An 18,897-nucleotide genomic window follows, 5' to 3' on the forward strand; every position below is an offset into this window, starting at 1 on the left:
CATTTTCTCTGTGGTGGGGAGCAGAGGATTTAAACTTGGACAGTTACTTGCACAGATAATCCAGACTTACATTTAAAAAATGTCCTTTTGACCAGTAGCAGCTGCTTCAAGCATTGCACTGAAACTGGATACTAGAAAAAGGAATTGCAGCAATTTAGAACAAACTGTACATTGCAAGCCCATCCAAGTCTTAATACAAACCTCATGGTTTATGAAGCTGTGTGAGTAAAAAAAAAAAAAAAAACCACAAAAAACCCCAAAACCAAAACAAAAACCAAACCTTTTATTCTTTACCAGATTTTCTGTTTTCAATAAGCATGATGCTAAATCATAGGACCATCAAAACCAACTTTTGAGGTGCATAATACAAAACTGAGTTCCGTGAGCAAGAAAGCAATTGTGTAAAGAAATGCTATTTGAATTTTTTTAAGAAGTTAAAAAAAATGTCTTACATAAGCTTCTTTTCCATAATTATATTTACTACTAGAAAAGAAAAGTATCTGGAGCAAAATTTACTTACAAACTATACTTACATACACCACTACAATGCCAACAACATGAAGCATCTTGATTGCCTATAGAGATTTGCATGCAGTGATTCACTGTTACAATAATTAAGGATCTACAGTTAAGAATTTTTCATTATGATGATGATTTCATATGATTATATCATGTGTCTCATTCACTAATACTTATACATAACACAATTCAGAAATGTGTTCTGGCATTCTGCATGTGTAAACATGCTACACAGAATTTAGCAATGTTAGATGAGAATGGATGGGCATAATTACAGAAGACAGTGGTAGTTACCCCAGTAGGAGCTTAGTCTTCCCTTTTCTTCCTCTCCTCTTAATGGCTTGTCTGCTAAGCAGCCTGGAATGGACATAAACAAAAGGCGAGAAGGCAGCACTGGGTCCTGAGAGAACATGTGCATCTCACATGGAGAATTCAGAACCAAGTGCTTTAGATGGTTGGTTTGCAATGTTGCAGCTTTTCCTGACTTTTTTTTTTTTTTTTGTGTCTTTGTTAATGAGGTTAGGTTGAAATTTAAAGGAAATAACTTATGCTCTCAAAATGTAAAAGGCTTGCAGTCTTACTTAATTGCATCTCCATGTTTTTGGCCCACGAGTCTCTTACCATAAACAGATTTCCTGTGTGCATGTATGTCATGTAGTAAAGTTGACTGAAATATTGATGAAGTATTAAATAGCAGAGCCAGGTAAGTTATACAGAGCTGTATCGATCACTCTAAGATTGACTTGTCTACATTTTAACACAAGAACAAAGGGAGTAGCTTGCACAATTTGAGACAGCATACTGGTGCAGACTACCGTTGCAAAAAGCTAGGAGGCTTTTGAAAGACACATGAATGAGCATAGCTGGAATATGGTTTTGAGCTCAAAAGGATGAATTCCATGATTTAATACATGTGCTTTAATGTGTAATATGCAGAAGCTCTGGTGTTTGCCAAGACGTCATTATGCTTAAAAGAAAAATAGCATGCTTGCATAAAAGAGGTAACATTTTAAGAACAAGAGAACAAACGGGTAAAGACAGCGTACTGGTGAGACATAATTGATCAGCCTGAACAGTAATTGCAGAACATTGGCTATCTCAGTTTTGCCAAGTTTCTTTAGTAGCTAGAGCAAATGAAGGCAAAAGATTATGTTGAAAATTTTTAAAGCTCAGAGTAACTAAACAGTCATTACCTATCTAGAAATACTTCTGATTCTTCATTGCTTTACATATATATATACACACACACACACACTCACACGTATACATAGGGTTGTAGGATACCCCAGGTTGGAAGGGACCTCAGGCCGTCATCTACTCCAGCCTCCTTGTACAAAGCAGGGCCAGCTCTGAGATCAGACCAAGTTACTCAGTTTGTCAGATTAGACCAAGTTTATCGAGTCAGGCCATGAGAACCTCCAGGGATGCAGTGCCCTCCCTCTCTGGCCCTCGTTCCCATGCTTGACTGCCAGCACGGTGAAATGATTTTCCTTGTATCCAGTCTGAACATCTCATGTTTCAACTTAAGCTCATTACCTCTTGTCCAAAATGCATCACTGTGAAGACCCTGGCTCCACTGTTGTGACAACCTCCATGTAGGCATTGCAAAGCTGCTAGGGAGTGCCCAGAGCCTCTTCTTCTGCAGGCTGAACAAGTCCCGCAGTACCTCAGCCTCTTCTCACAGGGCGAGTGCTCGAGCCCTCTGAGCATCTTGGCTCTCTGCTAAATTCGCTTCAGACAATTACATGTTTTTCTTGCACTGGTGGGCCTGAAACTGGACATAGTAATCTTAATGTGGTCCTAACAAGTGCTGAGTAGAGGAACAGTTCACTTCTCTTGATCTCTGGCTGTGCTCATCTTAATACCGGCTTGTTGGCCTTTGCTGCCTGGCACTCTCCTGGCTCTATCAGCACCTCAAGGGCCTTTTCTGCAGAGCTGCTCCACATATGTAAATGTACACTGTCTTTGTTTAGATTTATGTTGGGTGGCTTCCTATGCATACATCCTGATCCAGTTCAATATAGCGTGAAAGAGGAGCATATTATTCTAATATACTAAAAATATTGTTGAAAAGCAGTAATTTGTCATCACTGTGGATCTGATATAAAAACTGTTTGCCAATTAGATCTTCTCAAACTCAGATTACAAATTATCTCCCCTCTGCTATTACACTTATACTATGTACTTTGATTACCCTTCAGTAGCAATTAAGTGCTGTCTCAGGTTTAGGACCAGCCATCAGTAGCCATAGGAAGAGATGGCGTATCAAAATCATATATGCATGTACAGGAGTAAATTTTTTTGTGTGTGTTGTCTCAGTTCAGAGGAGTGTTTAATTATATATTTGATGTGGGACTATGAAGTGCTTTTAGGTGAGCAAATATCCTTCAGCTCATGTCGTTTGTTGATTTGATGTCAAAGTAATCTGAAGAGCTGGGCACTGACATGGAAATTACCACTCACTGTTGGGTTAAATTGATGCTTCTCCTGTTTATTCCAAATCACAGGACACTAATTTTGTTTGCTAGAGAAGAGAAAGTTAAAATACTGTTGAGACACCAGAGAGATTAATTAAGCTTTACCCAAATAGTAGGCTTGATTTAGTTACACAATATAAGCAGCTTTTAAATTACTCAGTCTGGTTCCTTAGCGTGGAACATACTGAAGTACTAACCCTCTGGGGAAAAGGTTGAAGGGTCTCACCAATAAAGTTACATTAAAAAAAAAAAAAAAAAAAAAAAGAGTAGCGTTTTTAGGAAATCCCAGGTCTCCAAGGAAAATGAAGCTTTCTCAGGGTAGTGAAATCATGCACTGTACAGAAAACTGAGCTCTCAGAGTTATCTGCCCAGATGTATTCAGCTGGGGTGGGGCTGCAAATGGGGATTTCCAAAGGTATGTTAAATCAGGCTGTAACTTGAAGTCTCAGTACTCATATGCATGTTGCTGCAGGGCATATCAAAGCCATAATTCCATGCAAGCATTTATAATTTAAATTGTATCATTCTCAGAAAATAAAATTATTTTATGAACAATATTCCAAGCAACAACATCTAATTCTTAAAAAAAATACGTTATAAATTCAGTTTACATTATGAAAATATAAAATATGAATTTTCTTCCCAACTTCATTAATTCTTCTTTATAATACTCCTTAAGAGTATAATCATATACACACCAGTATATTTGCTAGTCACTAAGAGATATGCTAACCCTCTTCCTCAAAATAAGAAAGCTGCCATAGGCAACACAGCCTAAGCCTGGGAGCAGGAACTCAGGTAGACCTGTTAACTGTTGCAGATGTCAGGATGATTCCGATTTTAACAGCAAACTGACATCAGTTTACAAGCTTAGCATATCATATTCCAAAAAAATAAGGACAAACCCATCTTTGTTAAGATTAGACAAATAGAAATTCTGAATTCAAGACATTATTTCAACAGCTGCTGCACATGGACATGAATCAGAAATCCCAGAAATGGGCCTTCCAGAATCCAGTGAAGAGATACTTTCAGGACTACTATACAAGACTTCTCAGTACAAAAAGCATCATTGCATTCCTACGGTATTTATGTGATAGTATAATAATACAGAAGCAGTTTACTAACAGACGCGTTAGCTGATAGAGAAAAGGGCCACCTGTACAAGAGATGATTAGCTCAAAAGGAGCCCCAAAGCAGCTCATCCACATGCTAACAGGCATCAGAGACTGCATCCCCCTACCCCTCATCCCCCAAAAAGAAACCAAAACAAAACCCAAAAAACAACTCAAAACCCTATTGGTAAGTCAAAAACCTGAACCAGTGCTGTGGGACAGTAGTGAGAGTTCAGAGTTTACTGGGTACTGGATTAACAAATGGCTGAGAAAGTCAAACTCTTACACAGTCTGTTACCGCATCACATGTTATACGGAGCAGTGGAAGTGAACAAAAACCAATCCTTGTGAATCTGGGACAGAAATAAAAACTATCTGACCAATCAGCTAGTAACAGATGAATTCCAAGTATGTGAGCAGATGTGACAAGTAGGCAAGGGATAATTTTATGCCATTAGCACAGCACTATATCGTACCCCACATCCTCTCTCTAGTAGTCATGTCTAAATTCCAGTGCTTTGATGAAAAGTGCAAGGACAAAAGAAAACGAAAGCAGAGGACAGGTTATGCATTGAAGGGGGAAAACTTTCTGACCTCCCATACTGACCAGTGAGCCTTGAAATGTTGATTCTTGCAGTATAACTAGATGTTTCTTAAAAAAGTCATATCGCTCATTTTCAATCTCTTTGTACATACCAAAAAAGTGATACTTTGAATTCATACCAAAATTTGAGTTCTAAATATTAAGAAATTCTCCTATGTAAGTACATAGTCCCTCCCATAAAACTTGCTGAACTCCATCCTAAAAGAGTTCAGGTTTCCTTTCTCAAATATCCTGTTTAGAAAACTTTCAGAATGTCATTGTTTTGAAGCTCAGACTGAAACCACAGTATTGATTTTACATTGTTAGAATATGCGTGGTCATACTTTAAAACCTCCAAAAAACCTCTGAATCCACATAATAATGCTGGGGGGTTTTTTGTAATTGTCTCTATCAGGAGAAATGAAACAGTTATTGTCGTGGTTTAAGCCTGGCCGGTAACTCGGAACCATGCAGCCGCTTGCTCACTCCCCCGCTTCTTCCTCCCCCCGCTCCCAGAGGGATGGGGAGGAGAATCAGAAGAATGTAACTCCCACGGGTTGAGATAAGAGCAGTCCAGTAACTAAGGTATAATACAAAACCACTACTACTACCACTAATAATAATAATGATAAGGGAAATAACAAGGGGAGAGGATACAATTGCTCACCACCCGCCAACTGATACCCAGCCCAACCCGAGCAGCGATCTGCGCCTTCTGGGTAACTCCCCCCCCACCGTTTATATACTGGGCATGACGTGCCATGGTATGGAATACCCCTTTGGCTAGTTTGGGTCAGGTGTCCTGTCTCTGCTTCCTCCCGGCTTCCCCTCCTCCCTGGCAGAGCATGAGACTGAGAAAGTCCTTGGTCAGAGTAAACATTACTTAGCAACAACTAAAAACATCGGTGTTATCAGCGTTGCTCCCAGGCTGAAAGTCAAAAACACAGCACTGCACCAGCTACTTAGAAGGAGAAAAATGACTGCTATAGCTGAACCCAGGACAATATTTACCTTGTCTGTATTACTGTGGCTTACAGAAACCAATTATGGAGTATTGCAGGTGTATTGCTAAGAAGATATGATGCTATTTCACTATCTGTCATTTATCCCTGGACATGTTTAGAAAATATGACAAGGATCTAGCATTGAGTAACATTCCCCATACTGCAAAATGAAGACAAGGACATATAGAGAGCTGCCTAGTAGCCAGGTAGTGCATAAAGCAGTCTGTGTCTTGAGTATTTCCAGGCACACCTTTAGAATGACTGTTGTCTGTTATTCTTGCCAGTGCCGGGGAATCTAGGGTGTTATAAGGACCATGGAGAACCACCACCTTTGACTGGCACCAGCGAGACCTCCAATAAACTTACTATCCAAGCATGCATCAGTTCCTGTCGAAGTCAACAATTCAAGGTGATTTCTTTGAAATACATTTACAAGATAGATTCAAAGACAAAGATAGCAATATGCCTAGAGCTCTTCATCATATTTCCCTGCCCCCTCCCCACTTTTTTTTTTAACCTTTAGGAGGTCTAAGGTCTCCCTCTGTTCCAGGGACCTAGCCCTCTCTCTGCATCCAGAGCAGTTTGGGCAAATGACCAAAGAATAATGCTGGGATGCCAGGACAAAATATGCTTGCTTCCTGCAGTTACGAGTGATAGGGTGCCCTAATTGCCCTCCGTTTGATCTTTCTCAGGTAGCATCCTGACAGCTCAAACAAAACCAGTTTGTGGTGGGACCTCTGGCTAATCATACTTCTCCAAAACACACATACTCTGCCGCCAGCTTTCTTGCTCATACAACATCCTGCTGTCACTCCTTTAAATATTATCCTTCCCTTCCTTACGCTTCTTTGTTGTCAAAGTTTGCAGGCATGGAGTCAGGTTATGCTTGTTTCTGTGGAAATAATCCTGACTACTGGAGATACGGAGAGGCAGCCAGTACGGAATGCAACAGTGTTTGCTTTGGAGACCATACTCAGCCTTGCGGAGGGGATGGCAGAGTCATTCTTTTTGACAGTAAGTACTGAAACAGGAGCAGTGTTTCCCAAAGGAGAGCCCTCAAATGTTCAGCAAATTAGGGAAAAGGGTTTAAATGCAGTGAGAACAGCTGCACACAGAACAGCAAAACACCTAAATTCAGTATAAAATAAAGCTGCTTTCCATTTCAGCGTAAAATTCACATCCATTAATAATGTGAAATAATTCTTCCAAGCAATTATGCCTGCTCAGGCAACTGACTCATGCTATCACAAACAGTATGTCACGGAAAGACTCCTTCAGAACTGATCTTACCAGAGGGTAGATACATGATCAAGTGAGGCACCTAGAATAAAATCTCAATCTATACCAACTTGGGCTTTTTTATTAAACCAAACAAAACTTCCTATAAACCAGCTAACACAACTCCTTCTTCTCTTCTTTTCACAGCCCTTATTGGCGCCTGTGGAGGGAATTACACTTCTGCTACAGCTGTGATCTATTCCCCCGATTTTCCTGACACATACGGCACAGGCAAAGTCTGTTACTGGACCATACAAGTTCCAGGAGCATCTCAAATCCACTTCAGCTTTGCCCTTTTTGAAATCAAAGATGCTACAGATATGGTGGAACTGCTGGATGGCTATACCTATCATGTTCTAGCTCGTTTTAATGGCAAGAACCGGCCTCCGCAGACATTTAACATCTCTTTGGATTTTGTCATTTTGTACTTTTTCTCAGATGAAATTAATCAAGCCCAGGGATTTGCTATCAGATACAGAGGTAAGAGACCAACTTTGTGTTTCTACCTTTCAATGAGCTGTTAGAGCATTTAATTCACATAAAAGATTTCTGAAGTGTCAAAAAAAGAGCAAATATTTTAACTCCCACATCCATGAGTGTTTCTTCTATCTTGTTTCCACTGCTCAGTGGGTAAAAGCTTCACTAAAATTTCATTCAGTTTGGAACACTCCAGTCAGCTATGTCATAAAATAGCAAAATATAATTTTTAAAAATTCAATCTTATACATACCTGTGAGATAGAAAATGACAAAGCTGAAACAAAACAAAAACCAGTAGTCTTCCTGCATCTTTGTTAATCTTGGGTCTTCACAACAGTCTGTTACACTCAGAAGAAAACATTTTAGTCCTTCAGTTGTACCTACTGTTATGACAAACAGTAGCTTCCAGAAAAATTTGGAGAACCCCAACTTGGTGAAGTACAGGCTCTTTCTGGCATCGGGCATAATTTGATTATTGGAGATCTATAAGTAAACCAGAGAGCTCTTTACAAGCACAAAATAAAGTCCAACTATACCTTTTAAGAAATTATAATAATCATACTCTTCTGTTTTCAGCTGTGAAGGACAATGTGCATCAAAGGAAGATGCCAGTGAATCGGACCTTTTCAGAGAAGATAAATGAACAAGCAAATCTCAGCATCAATGCAGCCCGGTCATCAAAGATACTTTATGTCATCACAACCAGCCCAAGCCATCCCAGTAGCTCCATGCCTGGTAATATTACAAGAAAATGTAGAAACAGGAAAAACATTTTGCCAAGGCATAATCTAGAGTCACTATTTTCTTTGCCTCCTGCACCACATAATCTGATCCACTGTGCCTCTTACCAATAGATGAATTTTCATTTAGTCTAATTACCACTAATTCTGCTGCTCTCATGACTTTTCAAAACTCATTTCTTGGCCTAAATCAGTTAGAAATACTGTGAAGATGCTGACTCCTTGTGAATGAAAGCAGGTAATAATAAGCAGCCTCCTTACTAGAGTCAGCTTCAGTAACCAGTGCATACCATAGAGGTGCCAAAAGGCACTGAAAAAAGAGCAAGCTTTTGTAGTCTGGAAGAGTCTCAATGGGGATGTGTCCCAGTTACACCAACTCACAAAAACTACAGCAATAACACAAAGAGGGCTCCACAAGGATGAAGCAAGTTAATGGGTGTAGGGAGATGCCACTGAGAACTGTTACATGTCTAGAGCTCACTTTCAAGACACCATTCAGGAAATTGTTGAGTTGTAAATAACTGAAGAGTGGAAATGCACTCTTGGTGAATATCGCTACTGGCCTCTCCTGTCTTTCAACTACCCGGGGTATCTGTGTTTATATATTGTTGAAGCTGGGCCATGATCACACTATGGACACTCTAATAGTTCTGTAGTCCTGAAGCTGTCTGCATTCCAAACCTGAAGCATAAGGACGTGACTGCACATGAGCTGCATATACCCAAACTAGCTAGGTTGCAGAACATGCTCAGGATTCTGGGGAGGTACTCTGGCACTAGACTCAGGCTAGTGCCTGAGTTACCACAGCTACATTTAAGCTGCCTAGTGTTCCACTAGCTTTGGCATATTGACCCAAGATGAAACTGCATCCTTGGATTTTATGCAGTTAGGACAATACCGTTAAAATCCTCGTGAACAGTCAATGCTTTGAGGAAGGGGCATTGGGTGGGAGGGAACTTACACTTCCTTTTTTTGCTCCTTTGAGCTTCAGGACTTTTGAAGGTGACTGCCTTGATTCAGTTTTTCTAATAATTCAAGGTCCTTGCAAGGCTGTGTGCTAAATATGTCACAGTTACCTTCTAGTGCCATTCCTTCTCCCATGTCGACTTGCTGTAGCCTCTCACTGCAAGAGAACCGAAGTCCAAGTGAAAACATGATCTAATGATTTAGAAATCAGGTCACTTGGAGCCCAAGTTTCTTAAATAGTTCAAATGTTACAACGTGCCAGGCTGTTCCTTTATTCCTGCTTGATTTGTTGGGACAGTCAGAACTAAATTGAAATGTAAAATAGAATGACCAAGAGCTGTCAGTGTAAGATAATAAAATAGCAGACCACAAATACTGACCACCTGTTTGGTAGACTTGCGGAGGGGATGGCAGAGTAGAATGGAAAAAAAAAACAAACCAACCCATACTTAGTGATTACTTGCATAATTACTGGTATAAAACTAGGCCATCTCCTTGCAAACACAGAGTCACTACTGGTAGCATATATTCTCGTATGTTCTTCAGTCTGCTTTTAAATTTTTCTCTGAGTTTTGATTCCTCTCCTAGAGATTAGTTAAATAATTTTACTGGTATATGCTTTGATTTTCCCAGCTTTCAATTTTGTAGGGATCAATCAGGCATGCATGGGGAAAAACCAGTTCTGACTGAGAGTTGAACAGTTTCTGCCAGTCTTTGCACAAAACACTTTAAGGTATAAGGCACATCTGAATTACAATTTTGAATAACGCATTAGAAGGCTATGTGTTTCTTTTGTGCAATATTCTTACTTTAAAAACTGTAAGTAAATGAATGAACTGGGAACTTCTCCTCTCCCTCTCTTTTACAGAGTGGACAATATATAGTCTCACAGCACTGCTCATCCTAAGTATTACAGCCATAATAGCAAAGATATTTCTCCACATTACCATGAGGTGAGTATGGAGGAAAACTGGCCTGGAGAACTGACATCTCAGCTCTGTACCAAACCTGATGCATTTCATTTCTCTGCCTTATGATACTCTCAGATTGGTCATATTCAAACCTAAGTTATATATTACATACTTGTATCCTCATAAAAGGTACTAAATAAGCACATTTTTGGAACTTTTCAGTCTGTTAGGATAGCATTTGCTGCTGGAATATTTATTTTGGTCTTGTTTTGACAAGATTTGTATTTTAAGGAATAAAAAGGCTTCTCGTACTGAGTGATGTTATAGAGCAAAGAGGAAAATGTAATCAGTCATCTGGCATTGGGGGAAGAGGTCAAATTATGATAATACTTTGTGGGAAAAAAATTAAAACCTCATCGCAGTGCAGGGAACGGGGGAAAAGAGTCAGATACAGGCTAGTTAATACTTACTGGTTTTTACTGAAATATTGAAAATGGTTCAAAAAAGAATCACAGAAATGAAAATCTGTATTATGGTGTGACATTTAACCAGTTTTGGGTTTTTTTGCCTATTAATAAAAACAACGTAACATTACTATATTTCTCTACACTTATACCAAGTCATTTTCATGTCCTCTAGATGGACACTCATTGAATAAAACGATGGGCGAGTTATCAGTGAATCATAAATGTTGAATATTGTATTTACATACCACAAACAGGCTTAAATATCCAAGGAAATTTATACATATTAATGGCAATTAGTAATAGAATATGTACAGGCTTCTTAATATTGTTGCTTTCGTTAGAGTAGCAACTATTCTAGCAACAGAATGCCTAACTTTTCATTTGGTCAAGAAACAACCAACCAACACTCCAAAACCCTATATAACTGTGCAGCAGGTAGAAAGAAAAGGTGTCACAGATTTAGTGGAAACTGACTAATAACAGCAGCATCCCAAGCACCTTAACACTCGCAGTGAATTAACACTTATTTCCTAGATCCCATCAGATACCATCTGCAACTGAAATAGAGGATTCCAGTGAGGTTACCTCTGCTGGAGAGATCTGGAGTATATTTTACCAGCCATCCACGTCAATATCCATCTTCAAGAAAAAGCTTCGAAGTCAACAAGATGATTGCAACCCACTAGTGGGAAACTGAAGTGTCTTATTTTACAAGAATCAACCTTCTTAAAATCCAGGTGACTTGGGAATAATCTTTCCTTTTTTTTTTTTTTTTCCCCACTCCCAATCTCATACTTGTTTTCCAAAAAGTGCATTTCCAAAGGCTTTTGAGTGACTTTGCCTGTCTTCTGCTCTCTTGGGTACACTAGGGACAACAGCAGCAATTAATTGCAGCAATAGTTTTGAACTATCTGGTGTTCATCAAATCTGTGGTGCTGTTAATTACTGCCTTGAGACCAGTGCACTTAAAATCTATGTAAAAACCTGTGAAATACAAAATGCCCTGTACTCTTGCAAAAAGTAATTGAAAAAGTATCTGCAGGTTGAGGACTTCTTGTGTCCTGCTTTCCTGTATCACTGTATTCTATCAGGCTACTTTAGTCACTTTTTTCTCAAGGCTGAAGACAGAGATAGGTACTGATAACCTGTTCAGCTGCCACAGCAACCAGAATTCAGTAGCCTGAATGTAAATGTGTCTAACTGGTGCTATACAGTAAAATGGGAGTCGAAGACTTCAAGAAACTGTCAGCCTGGTTGCCCAGTGCTCTGCTGTTTCTACATTTTCTGTTTCTAGAAGCAGAGATGTACAAGTAAAATCAAATTCAGGAGACAAACACTCTATGGATAATTTCAACTGCAAAAGTGAGTTTTGGTGGAGAAATGCTTACCAGGTCGGGTTAAGACAAAAGGAATAGGTATCAGTATAAATATACACCAACGGTCAGTGTATATCAGACCTGCAGTCACAAAACAACTATTAAATGCATCTGCAAAAGAGAACTAATAAACTTGTAACCAAGTTTAAATTCATTATAGTATCTACCCTTCTGTTTTTAACATGTAAATGCCTACTCTTCATGAGATCTAGAGATTTCTTTGAAAAAATAAGGCATGTAAGAATAAACAATGAAATACTGTGCCTTACTTGCCAGTGTAGATCTAGTCTTTTACCTGAATTGAATTCATTTCAGCTCCATTTATGTACCACAGATGAGTGCCAGAGACAGCTGAACAATACCACAACAAATGCTTAATAAAAACAAGACCTTACTGAGACAGCATTTATGGAATTGTTTATATAAAAAACATGGAATATCATGGGAACATCTAGTACTTTATTGCATGAGCTGCTGGAAAGAATGTAGGAAAATATAATTACTGTATTGCCTAAAATCAAGACAGGACAAGTTGTAAAATACACTTGTTACCTTACTTTTGTGTCATCAGGTTGGGCCAAAAACCATTATCTCTTTCAGACCCAACAAAAAATTCTGAATTGCCCTTTTAACTCTCAGGTTTTGCATCATACTATGTAGGGAAAGCATCCACCTCACAGATACGTAGCAAAACAAATTAGTTTGCTTCCTAAGCATGCTTAATATGGTTCACTAATGGAAAACCGTGAGGAGAGAGTCACGGTGTAAAGCTAGATCCTTAAGAGATAAGTTGAGTACACTGTGATCAAGCTGTTTGCTTGCCTTACTAAATGTTCTTGAGCAGTTAAACAGTCAAAGTTATACAGTCAAAGCATAAAGCAGCTAATGCTGATAAAGTGGAGAAGAGGGAGGAAAAAAAAAAAAAAAGCAGTGTCCCATGACTGATTTCTGCCTACTGCAGAATGAAAAAATACAGAACCGTTTAGACTCTGGTCTTCAGTAAATAATTTAATTTCACTATAAAATTAGAGAAAGCCCATTACAAACAACAACAAAAAAGACAGATGCTGCTAATGCAAAATCAGAGAATTTAGAAACTGAGATTTTGCTTTGGTCCCTTAGTCCTCAACTATTTTTTAAGTAATAAAATTGTATTTCATGGGCCTTTCTTAGGGAATGTTGGCCCAATTTCTGTACAAAAGACCCATAAAACCAGCAGTTACAGCAGATTAAATAGCCATGGCAACAACGAACATGACTAAGCATAAGGTATTGGACAGCGTGCAGGTAAACACACTGATAAAAGCGTAGAGGAAATTGTTATATTCCCCCCCCACCCCCCGATCTCTCAGATTGTCTGATTCTAGATGCTTTTAGTACAGGGGTCCCTTAAATAGCACTTCTTCCTCTGCAGGCACAAGACCATGAGGAGCAGGTAGGTCTCTGCTATGGATTTTTAAAAAATGTGGTATGGTGGCTCGCGCTCCTTGTGCAAACGCTTCAGTGGATGGTGGTAAATGGCCGACGTTCGTGGCAGCCATTAGCAGCACTTTTTGATGTTTGCTAGAAGGATTTGGGAAGAGAAAGAAGAAAAGTCTGACATGCACAGCTGTTGTAATCCTACAGGATTCAGCACACAGGAACAGCCCTGTGGCACTAGCAGCTGAGTGCTGACAACTGGAGGGCATGGACACCTCGAGCGGTTTGTGTTCATAGTGTTACCTTCCACAAACTGAAATGACTGCGGAAAAATTTGTTTGGAATTGTATCCGAATGGTCTTCTGACCTCCTACCTAGCAGTTCCCTCCACAGGCTGGACAGGCTGCAAACATGGCATTGGCCACAATTTCAAAAGCGACTGGTTTGACAACAAAACCATCATGAGGAGCTGCCTCCTCATACACAGGCATTCCCTCTTCACTCAACCGGCTGCGTGGTGGTGCAGTAACCAATCAGGTTAAAAATTACTATCGCATTTTCTTCCCCAAGTTCCTTTTAACAGAGATGAGTTCTCTGAGCTGCTTTACTGGGTGGTTGCACAGAGAGGTGAACTAGCACATCGAAGTGGACAGTAAGCCATAGGAAAAAGACAGTTGTCTACCCCAGAAGCAGAGCAGTAAGTACTCTTTGACAGCACTGCCACCGCAGCAGTTTGTGAGCCTGCCTTCTTGCTTCATGCAGCATCTCAGTTACAATAGCCTGTAGTGTCTGTGGCCCTCAGGTGGAAGGGGGCCAGCTGGGCAAGTGGCATCCACCATTCAAAATCTACATTTAAAACTAGTTTAGTTTGTTGATGAGATGATTTCTGTATGTACTTTTGTCTTAATACTGTTATGTTGGGGGGAAATAGAGACTGTGTTATTTAAAAACGTGTGATGTTATCATAGTAATATATATTTATATATGTATAGGAAATGCATTATTTAATACAGCATATTATGCTTGTATCTTGCTAACATAGGAAGAAAAGATGTTAGTTTACACTGTGGGAAAATAAATTTTCTATACACTGTAACCATAGAAAAAAAATCAAAGATAATTCATTGGTATATATGATAGAAAAACACTGAGAAGAAGGTAACCCAGACTCAGTTTTGTGGCAGAATAGATGCTGATGAAACAATTGCTTTAAAACACACTTTCCTTCTTTGAATCTCATTTCCAGCTTGTAATTGTATTAGGCTGTTCATCGGATTCTGCACATTCACATGCATACACTCTCAGGACCATTTGAACATCAAACATATCATCTGCTTTTTCAATCAAGCAATAGCGTTGTCTTTTTTAGGGCCTGTTTCTGCCAGATTTTCTACAGCCAGTGCAATGTTGAGGAGGTTTATCAGGTTGCTCATGCAGACAACCCAGTGATACTGCAGAATTATAGTCACTGTATTCTAAGCTCCCTTGGCAGTAGTATAAATGGGATGTTTTTACTGATAGATCTGGAAACAGTACTGAATCTGCAGCCTGTATGACTACAGGCCAGACACATCAGCAGACACTCACTTGGCTGCCACAGCATGAGCGTGGCTAGCTATTCCAGTTTCATCTTCTGCTTAATAAGCCTTCTCAGGCAGTGGGAAGGACTGCTGGCAGAATTTTCTAGTGCACCACTTTGCCTAAAGGAAGGGTGAACTACAAAAACAACTCCTGACAAAAACTTGTCCAACTAGTTCTTAATACCAATGATATTTCACAATCTTGCAATGAAATATAGTCCAGTGATAGTTTCAACTGAATATTGTTCTAGATGTTTATGAATAACCTTACCAATCTGCTACCGTGAGATCGTGAGAGTGAAAAATATAACTGCCTTCTGACCATACCATTTTATTTGTAACACCCCCCCCAACACACACACATTTCACACAACTGGTACTTTTATCAACTTCACTGAGCACCTGTGCTTTGGGATAAAATTTGGCATTCTGAATTTCAGTTTCAAGACAATTTACTGTAAATCCAAAGGCTGTCACATGAACCAAATGAGTGACAAGAAAACAGAATGAATCCAACTTGCAGCAACTTACCACTGAACTCTGTGTGTATTTACACATGCTCGTCCTGTGTCCAGCAAACGGCTGTAAGCAGTCATTATGTAATAATAATAAAAAAAAAAAAAAAGGCAGTGAATTTCTGCAGGAGGGTTCAGTTGGTGCTGCTGAAGCACAGCCAGCAGTGAATAAAGGAGGCAGAAACTGCTGCAGTTCACCAGCACATTACAGCAGCGTCGTCTGCTGTAGAGATTTGAAGGGAGTAATTGAGCTGAAAATGGTTCCACACAGAAAATATGGTACCGCTCTAAGAAGCGATTTCTGAGGTAACGTCAAATTGAAGTTTTTGATTTACATGTTTTCAAACTATTAGAACTATAATAATTCTTCCAGTGTTTTCTCTACAGATTGTAACAGCATCTAATGGTCTTTCCACTTACTTGCAAGATATATTTTTCTTTCATGAATTCCTCATTCTGACCAAAATAATGCTACACGTTCTTAAAGAAATCTTTAGCTATATTTTATGTAAACATCTGAACACCAGCGTCAGATACCAAAACTGTCTCCAGCTTCTCTTATCAGGACTCAAGCTCTCATTGTCTTGTAGAAACACCACTGTTACAGGGGAGGTTACTCTGGTCGCCTTTCCTGCCATTCAGGTTATGAGACTCCTCTCGCACTGCTGCTTATTCTAGAGACTGTTGCCTTTTCTGTTGTTTCCTAAGCAACAGTTTCATTCCCCATGTGGGAGATGCATTCTTTATTTTGAAAGAGACACTTCTGTGAAGTGTTCCAAGTCACAGGAGCACGGCGCTTCTGCTGTAAGGTAAAATACCTGGTTTCAGGTTTGCTGTTTTCTCCCTGGCCAAAGACTTGGGACAGGCTCCACACAGTATGAACACAACCATCATCCTTTTAAGGACAACTTTTCTCCTCACAGAACCCAAGTAACAGCCAGTGTTACCCAACAGCTGTCATAGCATTTGACAGATGCACCCAATACTGCTACGGCAAAAATGAGATACTGTTACAGAAACACCAAGTGTTACCATAATGTACAATCTCATTAAGAACAGTTTGCTCCTGCTGCTTCTTGTTTTACCATATGGAGACGGTACACGAATTAGTTCCTTAAATATTGAACTCAACAAAGAAACCCCCCTGCCAAATATGAAAATACTAATTTTTTGATAGAGGCATGTTTACATTTAGTCATTAAAAAAAAAAAGCCACAACAAGTAAGAGACAGGATACCACAAACACACACAAAACTAAGCAACGCATTCAAGTTCAGCCAACAGCCCACAGCTGTCTTTCTCAAAGAGACCAAGTATGGGCTTACTGATGATTGTGTGGGACAGCAAGGGTAGAGGTACATCCTGTTGTTAAAAGCACTATCACCTCAAGATTTTCTTCAGAACAAAAAATGACAAAACTAAACACTAGTCAGCAGTGGCAAACTGGGAAGGGTGCAAGGAAGGAAGAGGAAGAAGGCTCAGATGTGACCTGTCACCACAAGCCTATCAGCCAAACACATATGGCAAGTTTTACGTATTTTTAAGAGCAATTGCTTAATGAACTAATTTTCAAATAAAATGCGTATCTGTAATCATTGGCAATTACCAAGATTCTGTTCATCAAGCAAAAAAAGGGCATGTATTTTGATTGGGAAGCACTTGCTGGTGCTGCTTGACTCCTTCCCGCCTGTTGCTCTTCCATTATTGTGCCTGTCTTCTCATACAGACCCGGCTTTCCCATTCCCATATTATCCGAGATGAGAATAACTGATGCTCATGCTAGAAAGCATCCCGTGCAACATGATACTCTTCAGTTCAACAGGCTGTCATACCAAACATGGAGTTGTCACATATGAAAGAGAGGATTGGAGAGATGTAAGGCTTATTTCTTGGCTGAATTCTGAGCTGACTGAATTGCAGTGCACTTGAACATGGATGAAAGAAGGGGAAAGTCAAGGGAATTACCAGGTAAAAATCTTAAAGGGAGAAACTGGAAGAGGAAACCGGAAAGATTTTCTGTGTATCACTGCATGGGAAATAACTGTATGGAGGAAAACTGTTTATACAATAACATATAAGCACACATTACATACATACATACGAACACACACATGCAGGTCGGTAGCCACGCCCCTCCAAGCCCCTCTTTTTTGGTGTCTGCACAAACATCTTGGATCAAATTATGCCCTCTGTCGACAAAAAGAGGGTAGCACAGCACTGATTTTCACTTCAGTGGGACCAGCGATTCATGATCCAGCGTAAGGACTTGGATTTAGTTTGATTATTCAAGCTATGATTTAGCCAGCTGTGCCCACCTGCACAATGCTGGGTCAGGTCTCGAAACAGTATTATTGTTAGATTATTTTTACTTGAAACCAGAATTAAGTTCCCCTGCTACAAGCAACAGGCAGGTTCCAAACACAAATGAGGATGCTTTCCAGCAGATGTCACTCATGTGCCTGGAGGCTTTAGGGGCTTGCCCCCAACCTGCACACTGTAGAGGGGCCCAAGTGCTGTCCTGTTAGTCAGGGACACAAGCTCTGCCACACTGCATTTCCTTCCCTGTCTCTCTCCCCTGGCAATGCTTCTTCACCCATCTCTTCCCCAGCATACTCTGGTGCACGATTTTCCTTACCATTCACTTGTCTTTCTATGCCCTACATTGTCTTTGCCTTCCTTCCTATAATCTATGTTTTTCTGCAGTGAATATCTCTAACTTCCCCCCTCCTCAACAGCAACATCAGCCCTCTGGGGTGAAGCAACAGGCAGCCCTCATGTAACACAAACACTGAGACTTGTGAGACTATCTGGGGACAGCATTAGGAAAGCAGCTGAAACTGTCAAGGCCTAGACTGACACTGCACCAATACCAGGCAACAAAAAAAGCTCACTTTTGGTTGATACTCAACTGTGGCATTTGCCAAAAGGTGGATGGTGCTGAGACGAAACATTACAGGTTGCGTCCAGAAAACAAGCCACTTCTGAATCTTTTATTGTGATTATCTGTTAGGATCTGTGTGCATGTATATACAGATTTACCTACCTGTTACTTAAAAATAAGAAAAAATAAATGTTGCTTATATTTGAGTTCATATCAGTATATGTAGGACTACACTTTGAGGAGCACAGCTATCCATGTCCTTGCCCTCAAAACAAGAAGGACAACTTCCACATGTATATGCAATAAAACTGTATTTTTGTGTGCTTTTGCCTTTTTTTTTTTTTTTTTTTAATACAGACATTTGTACACTTTCTTACAAAACTCAGGTAACTACGACTTTTCTTAAATCATTTTTGGTCGGCAAGTACTGTAAAATCTTTGTGTGCAATTATCATGTATTTACAGGGCCTCATGTTAGTGATTTTTCAATGATTATTACAATAATGTCACACACTCTCAACATAAGACATGGCTTAAGATAAATATATTAGTAAATAAATATTCTGAGAACATATTTCCATAAATGA

At 39.6% G+C, this 18,897-nt stretch overlaps 1 protein-coding gene across 4 annotated transcripts in view; it reads left to right on the top strand.

The window, feature by feature from the left end:
- Positions 1-18,633, top strand: part of KREMEN1 (kringle containing transmembrane protein 1) — a 34,111-nt gene extending 15,478 nt beyond the window's left edge. For 2 of the 4 annotated variants that reach the window (XM_030502115.1, XM_030502118.1), the window contains 6 exons: positions 5,983-6,107; positions 6,559-6,712; positions 7,124-7,456; positions 8,032-8,190; positions 10,030-10,114; positions 11,074-18,633. In XM_030502115.1, coding sequence (XP_030357975.1) covers positions 5,983-6,107; positions 6,559-6,712; positions 7,124-7,456; positions 8,032-8,190; positions 10,030-10,114; positions 11,074-11,236 — 1,019 coding nt within the window. In that variant the 3' untranslated portion in view covers positions 11,237-18,633. The remainder of the gene's footprint in view (positions 1-5,982; positions 6,108-6,558; positions 6,713-7,123; positions 7,457-8,031; positions 8,191-10,029; positions 10,115-11,073) is intronic. The other 2 variants (XM_030502116.1, XM_030502117.1) reach the window with 2 other exon arrangements.
- The last annotated feature ends 264 nt before the right edge of the window (positions 18,634-18,897 follow it).

This window comes from Strigops habroptila, chromosome 11 (assembly GCF_004027225.2).
Source record: "Strigops habroptila isolate Jane chromosome 11, bStrHab1.2.pri, whole genome shotgun sequence".
Taxonomy (NCBI): domain Eukaryota; kingdom Metazoa; phylum Chordata; class Aves; order Psittaciformes; family Psittacidae; genus Strigops; species Strigops habroptila.